Source organism: Eptatretus burgeri, chromosome 1, assembly GCF_056783735.1.
Source record: "Eptatretus burgeri isolate ZD-2024b chromosome 1, Ebu_testis_v1, whole genome shotgun sequence".
In the NCBI taxonomy this organism is placed as follows: domain Eukaryota; kingdom Metazoa; phylum Chordata; class Myxini; order Myxiniformes; family Myxinidae; genus Eptatretus; species Eptatretus burgeri.
This window is the reverse complement of record NC_140961.1, coordinates 160660965-160673460: the sequence shown is the minus strand read 5'-3', so window position 1 is coordinate 160673460 and position 12496 is coordinate 160660965. Positions and strand designations below refer to the sequence as shown.

At 39.8% G+C, this 12496-nt stretch overlaps 1 protein-coding gene across 1 annotated transcript in view; it reads left to right on the top strand.

The window, feature by feature from the left end:
* The window catches only part of LOC147035880 (extracellular calcium-sensing receptor-like), a 79396-nt gene that overhangs the window by 10215 nt on the left and 56685 nt on the right, over positions 1 to 12496 (top strand). Inside the window, exon 2 of the mRNA XM_085869820.1 lies at positions 10224 to 11341. Within this exon, the coding sequence (XP_085725946.1) occupies positions 10224 to 11341 (1118 nt within the window). The remainder of the gene's footprint in view (positions 1 to 10223; positions 11342 to 12496) is intronic.

Sequence of the window (12496 nt, the reverse complement as noted above, 5' to 3'; positions counted from 1 at the left end):
GATCGGTCGAGGCCCGGGTTACCAACGACCGCCACCGGTACCGGTGGTCAGCAGGGTACCAGTGGAAATTGTGCTACTGCTGGGCGAAGGAGGAGAAGGAGACGGGGAAGGCGAGTCCGGAGGCAGTGGGAGAGGGGGAAGGATAGAAGTGTGGAGGTGAGAGTTGGAACTCTGAATGTTGGGACGATAACTGGCAAAGGGCGAGAGTTGGCTGATATGATGGAGAGAAGAAAGGTGGACATACTGTGTGTACAAGAGACCAAGTGGATGGGGAGTAAGGCGAGGAGCATTGGAGGTGGTTTCAAACTGTTCTACCATGGTGTGGATGGGAGGTGAAATGGTGTCGGGGTAATCCTGAAGGAAGATTATGTCAAGAGGGTATTGGAGGTGAGGAGAGTGTCTGACTGAGTGATGAGTGTGAAGTTGGAAATTGAATGGGTGATGATGAATGTCATCAGTGCATATGCCCCACATATGGGGTGTGAGATAGAATATAAAGAAGATTTCTGGAGTGAGTTAGATGAAGTGGTGGAGAGTGTATCCAAGGATGAAAGAGTGGTGATTGGAGCAGATTTCAATGGACATGTTGGGGAAAGGAATAAAGAGGATGAGGAGGTGATGGGGAGGTACGGTCTCAACAAGAGAAATGTGGAAGGGCAAATGGTGGTAGAGTTTGCAAAAAGAATGGAAATGGCAGTGGTAAATATGTATTTCAAGAAGAAGGAGCAACACAGGGTGACATACAAGAGTGGAGGAAAGTGCACACAGGTGGATTACATCTTAAGTAGGAGATGCAACCTGAAAGAGATTAGTGACTGTTAGGTTGTGGCAGGGAAGAGTGTAGCTCGACAGCATCGATTGGTGGTCTGTAGGATGACTTTAGAGGTGAGGTTGAGGAAGAGAGTGAGGGCTGAACCAAGGACCAGATGGTGGAAGCTGAAGGAGGAAGACTGTTGCGTGAAATTTAGGGAGGAGGTGAGACAGGCGTTGGATGGTGGTAAAGATGGGTGGGATGATTGGGCAACGACAGCAGAAGTTGTGAGGGAGATAGCTAGGAAGGTACTTGGTGTGACATCTGGACAGAGGAAGGAAGATAAGGAGACTTGGTGGTGGAATGAGGAAGTACAGGAAAGTATAAGGAAGAAGGGGGTGGCGAAAAAGAAGTGGGATAGTCAGAGAGATGAATAAAGTAGTCAGGAGTACAAGGAGTGGCGTCGAAAAGCAAAAAGAGAGGTGGCAAAGGCCAAGGAAAAGGCATATGACGAGCTGTATGAGACGTTGGATACAAAAGAAGAGGAAAAGGATCTATACCGATTGGCAAGACAGAGAGACCGAGCTGGGAAGGATGTGCTGCAGGTTAGGGTGATAAAGGACGCAAATGGGAATGTGCTGACGAGCGAGGAGAGTGTGTTGAGAAGGTGGATGGAGTACTTTGAGGAGCTGATGAATGAAGAAAATGAGAGAGAGAAGGTTGGAAGAGGTGGAGATAGTGAATCTGGAAGTGGGGTGGATCAGTAAGGATGAAGTGAGGACTGCTATGAAGAAGATGAAAAGTGGAAGGGCGGTTGGCCCAGATGGTATACCAGTGGAGGCATGGAAGTGCTTAGGAGAGATGGCAGTGGGGTTGTTAACCAGATTGTTTAATAAAGTCTTGGAAAGTGAGAGGATGCCGGAGGAGTGGAGATTAAGTGTACTGGTTCCGATTTTCAAGAATAAGGGTGATGTGCAGAGCTGTGGAAATTACAGAGGGATAAAGTTGTTAAGCCACACCATGAAGTTGTGGGAAAGAGTAGTGGAAGCTCGGTTGAGAGGAGAGGTGACGATCTGTGAGCAGCAATATGGGTTTATGCCAGGAAAGAGCACCACTGATGCGATGTTTGCTTTGAGAATGTTGATGGAGAAGTATAGGGAAGGCCAGAAGGAGTTACATTGTGTGTTTGTGGATTTAGAGAAAGCTTACGATAGGGTGCCAAGAGAGGAGTTGTGGCATTGTATGAGGAAGTCGGGAGTGGTGGAGAAGTATGTGAGGATCGTGCAGGATATGTATGAGGACAGTGTGACAGCGGTGAGGTGTGCGGTAGGAATGACGGACCGGTTTAAGGTTAAAGTGGGATTGCACCAAGGATCGACTCTGAGCCCTTTCCTGTTTGCAATGGTGATGGACAGGTTGACGGACGAGATCAGACTGGAGTCTCCGTGGACTATGATGTTCGCGGATGACATCATGATCTGTAGGGAGAGTAGCGAACAGGTTCAATCGAGACTTGAGAGGTGGAGGTACGCACTGGAAAGAAGGGGAATGTTAGTCAGTAGGAGTAAGACGGAGTACATGTGCGTAAATGAGAGGGAGGGTGGTGGCATGGTGCGGTTGCAAGGAGTTGAGGTGGGGAAGGTGGATTGGGTTAAATACTTGGGATCAACTGTCCAAAGTAACGGAGAGTGTGGGAGAGAAGTGAAAAAGAGAGTGCAGGCAGGATGGAGTGGGTGGAAAAGAGTTGCAGGAGTGATTTGTGACAGAAGGGTAGCTGCAAGAGTGAAGGGGAAAGTATATAAGACGGTAGTGAGACCAGCTATGTTGTATGGTTTGGAGGCGGTGGCACTGACAAAAAGATAGGAAGCGGAGCTGGAGGTGGCAGAGTTAAAGATGCTGCGATTCTCCTTGGGAGTGACGAGGATGGATAGGATAAGAAATGAGTATATTAGAGGGACAGCGCAGGTTGGACGGTTTAGAGACAAAGTGAGAGAGGCGAGATTGAGATGGTTTGGACATGTGCACAGGAGGGAAACGGAGTATATCGGGCGAAGGATGTTGAAGATGGAGCCGCCAGGTAGGAGGAGAAGAGGAAGGCCAAAGAATAGGTTCATGGATGCGGTAAGGGCGGCTTTGCGGGTGGTTGGAGTGTCAATGGAAGATGTGGAGGAAGAAGAATCACTTGAAAAATTCAATGGTGAAGAATCACTTGAAAAATTCTCATATCTTGATCCGTATCTTCACCAAAATCCAACTAATTATTCCTTGTCACACACCCAACCTGTCCACCAAGATTCGACGTCACTTTTTGAGATATTCTGCTCACAGAAAGACTGACAGAAATAGTGGTGACAACACAATCTCCGGATATCTTGCATGGTGGAGGTATTAGCAATAAACCACGTTACACTTTCCCCAGTGAAAATATGTTGTTAAGCCACTGAAAAATTAAAATACTGTTTTAATATGAAAGAATGAATGTGATTGTAACTACCTTAATCCTGGATAATATCGTTTATATATTCCAATTAGAGATTTGCAATCTTTCTCATTTATTTGTAATTTCTCTATAATATTTGTAATCTCTCTAAATTAGCAAAGGTAGGATGTGTGGAGGATTGCAAAAGCATAAAAACGTATGTGTGGAGCATTGCATGAGGTAACAAACTGGGGGGACTATTGATCATCCAACAAGTTAAGTAATGCTCTCTTTCATTCAAAGTCGTTAAATTATTTTGAAGGACATTGAAAGAGCTTTATTTTTTTTTTGAAGTAATACTTCTTGGTGAAGAGTGAACAATGATTTGGATTCTTTTACTGTTTGCGATCCTGCCTGTTGTCTGTTGTGGAGTCCAAAATTCCATGACAAGAAAAGAACTTAAAGGAATGTTTTCCAATGGAGATATTATTCTTGGAGGAATTTTCCCATTTCACACCACAGCACTTGAAGACCATCCAGTTTTAAAAGGACATCCTCCCGTTTTCATCTGCAAGAAGTAAGTCATATGAATAGCTTTGTTTTGTTGGCAAGTCCAATTCTGAAATCCTGATTATGAGTCACATCTTTCAAAGACTTTTTTTGATATTAATTAAGTGCTCATTGGAAAATTCAACATGAGTTGAAGAAACGTCAGAATGTAGTAAATTTTCAACAGCTGTGGCCAATCACATATTGGGAGAATAATAGAAAATGTGTCAATTTTGAACAACAACTTCTATCAATGGTCTCTTCTCCTCCATGAGTCAACGCTGGAGTACCTAAAAGCAGTGATATAGGCCCCATCCTATTCCAAATATTCATCAATAATCTCATTGACTCTGAGGAAATACTCTTTAACTCTTTGACAGAAGAGTGAAAGATGTCAAGGCAGAGGGTGGAGTCATCAGCCGATATTTTCCCTCTCTTTATACCTTGACAAAATCCTGCACAATCTCTCTCTGCTTGTGCATGTATGTTTGTATGTACGTATGTATGTATGTATGTATGTATGTATGTATGTATATATATATATATATATATATATATATATATATATATATATATATATATATATATATATATATATATATATATATACATATATATGGCTGACTTACTGCTCACTGTTGACTGTATCATATGTGGCTGACTGTTTATAACTGGGACTGACTTTCAAACTTAGACAAGACAGCTGATCTGTGAGTGTACAAACCTCAACGTTACCCTGTTAGACCTATATATTTGTATTCAGCCTTATATAGGAGAAAATAAATAATATTACTTTTATTATTGATTTTTACTCAAGGAATATTATATGACAGTTAAAGGATGGGCTGTATATAATTTATGTTATCTTTATTTGAAGTACACGTATAAACATCACCTTTTAAATGAAGTAACCTTCACCAAGCGATGGATTGTCTTCATATAGGTTACAACCAATACAATTACAATGGGCCATGACCATGGTTTTTGCTATTGATGAAATAAACAAAGATGATTCGCTCCTTCCCAACTTAACATTGGGTTACTTTATTTATGATTCATGCTTTTCAATTACCAAGCTCATGCAGTATGTTCTGACTGAAATCAGGAAGAATATCGAAACAAATGATTTAATTGAGGAATCTTATTCCCATGCAATTGTTGGTCCATTCAACTCAGAATTTTCTATAAATCTAAACAATATCTTGAGCTTGTTTTCTGTTCCACAGGTATAGTCCACTAATATGATTGGAGATTTTGTTTACATGTAATACTCTTGTTTTGGTAGAATATATTATCGACCTAAAAAGGTTTTTTCATTTATTTCAAAAAAATCTCTTCAGATAACTTATGGATCAAGTTGTAAGTGTCTGGGTGACAAGAAACAATTCCCTTCTCTCCTTCGAACCTATCCAAATAATATTTATCGAATACCAGCTGTGATTAGTTTGGTGAAACACTTTGGTTGGCTCCACATGGGCATTATGAATGTAGATGATGAATTTGGGAAGAGATTTGCTGCTGATTTTGCTACAGAAGCAGAAAAGGAAAATCTCTGTTTAGCTTTTCACCAAACTTGGCCCCAAGTTTATCAGAATAAACATCTTGTGAAGTTGGGTGAGTGTCACTGCCAGTTGTTTTTTCATGCTGAGCATAAAGTAATGAAGCAGCATGTACCATTTTTTAACTATTTAGTATGACTCAGCCAGGCTTTGAACAACCATTTTAACAACCGACCTCCCAGACTCAGAGCAGACGTTTGAACCATTATACCACCTAGTCTAGTTGGGATCATGGAAACTGTAAAGTCTGCAGCTATTCGGGCCAGCTTTGCTATATGGTTAGCACAGGAGACGTTTTCACTGATGATGAGGACGAGAAGTTCAAGAGAGTGTACCTCTCCCACGTCCTGACCAGACAAGTAGGTTTGTTTGACATTCCTTTCTGGGTGGCATGTTAGATTGATATTTTCCAGGATTGAACATGTTCCCTTTGTCAGACAAGCACCGAATCAATTCTAGGTCAACAGAGAGTTATTTTGGCACTCTAGCCTCCACTGGGAAATTGGTCTCTTAACTTCCATTGATTGAAAAAATGTTTATTGTATGAGTGCATCAAGTCAAAAGGCATCTATTCCCAGAAACGAGAAAATTCTCTGAGATACTCCAAATTTATCCCTCGTTACTGTTGTATTGTTTCCTTTAATTGGAAAAGCATTTCATTCTGATCTGAACTTCTGTTGTTGTTCCTGAATACTCAGTATTCTTTCAGCTTCAGGAAGGTTCACAAAATTGTCTGGGTATATTATCTCAAGAACATCTTCAGTTGTACTTTTTGGAATAGAAATTGTTTCAAAACCAGTGAGAAATATATTTTTAGTTGCTCTCTTCAAACTGATACGAGGTGGTCCATACTATATTAAATTGCCTGTGTTCCTGTTCAAATTCCCTTTCTCTTAAATCCCTTTTCCTTTTCCGTTTTCAACACATTGGTGAAACAGTGTCCGATACAATAAGGCATGATGCTCTTATCATAGACCAGTTGGTGATCTTTCTGTTTTACTGCCTCTCCTCCACCTCTACTATGGTGTGTCAGCAATCCCATCATCCTGAGCTTTTCCTTGATGTAAGTGGCCTTCTCGTAAACACTTCACTTTAAACTCCCAATCTTTTAAACCCCCTTCACTTTAATCCAATATTTTGTTTTTCACTTCTACTGTTGGAGGAACCACCTTCTTGAGTGTGTTTATCTGTCGTTTGCCTACAGAAATTCAAGTTGGTGGGATTCTACCATCTCCTTTCATCTTGCCTCCCTTTCTGTGCTCTTTTCTACCTGCATAACCCTCCCACCCCCAAGACCAAACATTTTTACATTCACATTGCTGCGTTTCATCCCATCCTGTGTTTGAACGTTTCCTTGTTGAATCTGCCGATTACCCAAATGCTATGCTGTGAATTGCACTTTTTTCTATCTGTTACCTCACTCTTCCATGAGCCTCGATTTGTTTCCCATAAATAGTCAAAAGTAGAAACCGTGTGGTGTTTCCTCAGGTCAGAGATAAACAAACCAGAGCAGATTCAAACAATTGAAACACAGTTGTAACAAAAGGGCACACAGTTCTGAGTACTGGATAGCAAAGCATTTGCAAATAATCAATTAAAATCGATATGGAGGCTCTTAAACAAAATATTATGAGAAAGGCAGCATCAAAAATTTGCAATCATTATAAAGATCAAGCCAGGATGCGACGATGGTTCGTGGGCATTATTGAACAATGCCACCATAGGTACAATTGAGTTAGTGGAAACTTTTGAGGAAGCCCTACCATAACAAAAAACAATCTCTTCCGTCAAAATTGACCAAATCAATTCGGATTTTTTTATATGTTGTACTTATGGATATTATGCACAACTTCTAGGAAATGAAATTGCGAGAAAAAAAAACGAGAAAAAAATTGTTCAAGTAGGCGTGGCTCCACCCACAAGGGGCATGGGACGCCCCTCATACAAAAAGACACAACGAGACCATGATATCTAGCTTGTGTCCAAGATTCATCAAGATCGCATCAAACGTCACGGAGCTATGCTTTGGAGAGTGTCACAAACATACAGACAGACAGACACATAGGCACAACGAAAATAGTGGTTACTGCTGGTGCCTGCGAACCAAGAGTGATCACTGCTGGCATCTGCGAACCAACAAATCTAAGACCTATAAAAAAAAAAAATCAGATATTACAACAGAGAAGTAAACTGACACCAACTGAGGACAGAATGTTGCAATTTACACAATTGATGTATTTGACTGACGAGAGGACCCGTTGGTCTGTTGGACCAAATTTTTATTGGTCTTCACCACCTTGTAGCATACCTGCCTTTTGTACTGCTTGAGTATAAGCTTGCCTTTCACCAAACCCAGATGTTCTTGGGGCTAGCATGGGGATTAAATGTTCGTTATGATTATTGCCATATGACACGACGATTATTATTGTTGTAAATAGTATTTGTATTAATTACCTCTGCCACCGAAGGTGAAGGAGGTTATGTTTTTACGCCTCTCTGTCTGTTTGTTACTTGCAAAATCGAAGATTTTTCAAGTAAATTGGTGAATCGATTTTGTTATTCTGTCTGTCTGTCGATTTGTTTATCACCTACAGGTCACAATTTTTAACCGATCTTCAAAAAACTTCATGGTAGAGTTTGTCAAAAGGAAGAAGCCCATTGCTTGAGGTCCAAAGGTCAACATAAGCGAAAGGTCAACAACTTAGGTGAGATTTCTAAAATCCTCAATTTTCATCCGATTGACTTGAAATTTGAAGAGGATTTATAGCTCAGGTCACTGAATCCAACCAGCCAATTATTTTTGATCAACATGGACCAAAGGGCCAACATAGGCCAAAAGGACAACATAGGCCGAATTTCTAAAATTGTCAATTTTCATCCGATTAACTTGAAATTTGAAGAGGATTTATATTTCAGGTCACTGAATTCAACCAGCCAATTATTTTTGAGGTCACATTTGTTTTATGAATTTTTCAAGTGTCGTACTCTGCACCACATCTTCTTGTTTGTCTGTTTATCTGTCTGTTTGTCTGACTTTGTGCATGATATCTCAAAAGTTTTGATGGATCTGGATTAAATTTTGTGGGCAAGTAGGGTGTGTCACAAGGACGAAATGATTAGATTTTGGTGAAGATCTGGATCTGGATCCAACCACTAGAATTTCTTAATTAATTCCTCACCATTGAGAGATAGGGCTAAACTGATATATTATGATATCTCGTAAAAGTTGTGGACAGATTCAGATGAAACTGGGTGGACAGCTTGGGTGTGTAGCCATGACAAATTGTTTCGATTTTGGTGAAGATCCGAATCTGGATATGGATATGATAATTATTTAATTTTAAAGTGATTTTTCACCATTTTGAGAGATAAAGCTCAAAAACGATTACAGAGCATGATATTTCAAAAAACTATTAGGCACGATATGTTCTCATGGATGATGCATTACATGGCTGAGTTATGCACTCTTGTGAGTGCCCTTCTTGTTAATATATTCTTTTTTACACTCTTATCATTGTTTTTGTTATTTGTTTTGTAATTAGAATGCCATGCCATTGTAGAAGGATGCATTCAGTTGTTTTGTATACCTCAACAAGGCGTGCATTTAAAACATGGGAATTCTCACAGATTTTTTTTTTGAGTCGTTAATTGGCCTAATCAACTCAGGAAGTCATGACGGACATTTTGGTGTTTCTCATTCCACATCAGAACACTCCAGTCGAACTCCTCCGAAAACATCACACACACACACACACACACACACACACACACACACACACACACACACACACACACACACACACCTCATCCATTTACAGTAGTCTTAAAGGGTCTACAGGGTCTTTGGGGTCTTTTGAATCCTTCGGCACATTTGGGTCCTCAGGGTCTATTTGGTCCTCAGGGAATCTTGGACCTTTTGAGTCCTTGGGAACCATTGGGTTATGTGGTTCTTCTGAGTCTGTTGGGCCATCTGGGTCTTTTGGGTCATCGGCATTTCTGGATGTTTTGAGTCTTTTGAGTCCTCAGTCTTTTGGGTCTTTGGGGACTTTTGGGTAATCAGGGTCTTCTGGAGATTTTGGATCTTTTCATCATCTGGATGTTTTGGGTCTTCATGGTTTTCTGTATGTTTTGGGTCTTTTGGGTCCTCTCAGTCTTTTTGGTTGTCTGGGTCTTTTGGGACTTCTGGTTCTTTGGAGTGTTTGTGGTCCTTTGAGACTTTTGGGTTGTCAGGGTATTTTGGGTCCTCGGAGTCTTCAAAGGTCGAAGGGGTCTCAGTAGTCTAAAGGGTCAAAAGGTGCATTCCAAGAGTGTGCAATGAATGATTTGATGCATGTAATTAATAGACACAAAAAGTATGCTTCAAACACACACACACACACACACACACACACACACACACACACACACACACACACACACACTTCAGGTCTTTTGGGTCCTCGGGGTCTTCTGGATGTTTTGGGTATTTTTGGTCCTAACTAATAAGCCAACATCCAAGGATCCAACAAGCCAAGGATCCAAAGCCCACCACCCTTACCATGAAGCCAACACCAGGCATGTATAATCAAACATAGTTGATTCAATAACACACATACATACACACACCTCATCCATTTGTAGTTGATTCTGGGAGAATTGTTGCACTTTGCAGCCGTTCAACGAGGCTTGGCAGTTCCAGAAATAATTTGAAGATACAGGATGGGAGCAAATGAGTAAAAACATCAACAATGCTGCTTTCATGTTATTGACTGCTTTGTATTTTACCTGAATGAAGTGATTCTCTAGATTATCTGTGATAACCCTAAACTGATCTTACATGTTTTTCTTATGCTTTTTCAAATACTAATGCCAGAAACTGAAATATATCAGTCCATATACTGTCACATTCCCTCAACATCAAACGTTTTTCTTTGCAAAATATTAATGCTATTAACTGATATTTCAGCGAAAGTCTTGGCAAGAACAAAAGCCAAAATTATATTTGTCTTGTGGTATGACAAAGATGCAATTCCAATTGCCAAAGTTTTTTTGTCTCACAATATAAGTGGAATAACATGGTTAGGAGTAATAATCATTCCACCAAGCATAATCTCTCCATATCGTGATGTGTTTAGAGGATCTATTGGATTCGAGGCGAGACATATTCATATTCCAGGACTGTATGAGTTTCTCATAAACAGACGTCCTCAAATCATGGACATCGATGGAGATAAAACTTTTCAGAAAAAGGAAGTTAGTGCATTATTTAAAAATCAAAAAGAACATATGTTTAAAAAATCTGATACAACCATTAAAATTCCTGGAAATTGTGTTAAATTGGAAAACAAAAACTTAAATACTGCAGATGTGAGTAACTTGTGTTTGAGTATTGCTTGGTTTTGTTTAAATAGCTCAAACCAATCACCAATTTACGATTCAAAGAGCAACAATTACTTTTATAGCAACTGCAAAAATATTGATACATTTACTTGTCGCAATTATACTGTAAAACTGACAAAACTGTATAAGCCCAGAAAGAAGTATGAAAACAGTTTAATCCAAGAATGTGAACCAAGAAAATCCAACGCTTTTGATTTGCGAAGGTTAAAATGTTCAGAAGAGAAAGACACCATTAAAGTTGCTATTCAACGAAACAAAACTTCAGACAATGTCATATTTGGAACTTACAATATTTTAAACAAGGAACATTGTGATGAAATGTTAGAACCTTTATCTTCACAAAATATCAATCATTTTTCAAGTCACTATTTCTCAAACCCAATGGAATTGCACAAAAGTATTGATCAATCACCAAGCATTTTCATCAATGAATTTTGGGAAAAGACCTTCAAGTGCACCTTGACTAAAACAGCAAAGGAAATACATCATTGCATGGGAAATGAAAGTCTGGAAGAAGTGACAACACCGTTTACAGATGTTTCACAACTTTTCCTTCCATATAATATATACAAGGCTGTGTATGCAATCGCCCATGCTTTGCATGATGTTACTACATGTATTATGGGAAATGGTCCTTTTCAAAATGGATCCTGTACAAATATACACAACTTGTGGACATGGCAGGTGAGATGAATGTATCGTATGGCTCACAGTTCTCCCTTCGATTAATTGCCGTGAAAGTGAGCTTGTTTTTCCGGTTGGATTTTATCCTCAGCCTCTGCAATTATTGGCGATGTGATGACACAAGAATGCTCTTCTGCCTCAAATACCCCAATATATAGTTTACTGCTCGAAGCTCACTCGCAAAGAAAAAATGTTATGGAACTCTGAGTGAATACGAAGTAGTTCTTCTGCTCAACGGTTTTTATTAAACTGGAGTACAGTATCTTGCTGTCAGATATTCAAAGATGAATGATTCAAATAATGAATGACTGCAACAATCATAGATTGATTGCTCTGCTTTCTCTCAAATGTAACAAAACTCAAATTTAGCATTTCCCCATTCAATCAATTAGTAACAAATAACATTCTTAAGATGACATACAATCAATTGGAAAATGAAATATAAACTAACTCTAAATCAAACCTGAGTAACACAAAAAAAAATTGTGATCAAAGAGAAACACAACTGATTCAGCAAACTGGCAATAATCAAACATAGTAAATTCAATAATTGAAAAGTAAACAAGTAAGTCGAGAAATGAAACATGATATAAACAAATTAAATCTCGAAAACCCGAGATGTCGATGCGACGAATTGATTGGAAAAATGAACAAGTTTCAACAAGGAGCTGACACTCTAGGTCCCCCAACTTTTAGGTAGTTGTAAAACAAACACACACACACACACACACACACACACACACACACACACACACACACACACACACACACACACACACACACACACACACACACACACACACACACCCACACACACACACACACACACACACACACACACACACCATAGTTGGAGGCTGTCTGGGGCTCAGCAAGGATCCTGAAAAGAGACCTCAGAACAAAACTTTGAGAATACGCAAAATTCACAACTTGTTACATGAATCATGATCCTTCACTGGAACCGAGGTGTATACTTTGAGACCTGGGAGGACTCTGTTCTACTTCCTGAAACGCGCACATGGAGATGACAACCAAAGACACACATATAAACACACACACACACACACACACACACACACACACACACACACACACACACACACACACACACACACACACACACACACACACACACACACACACACACAACAAGAA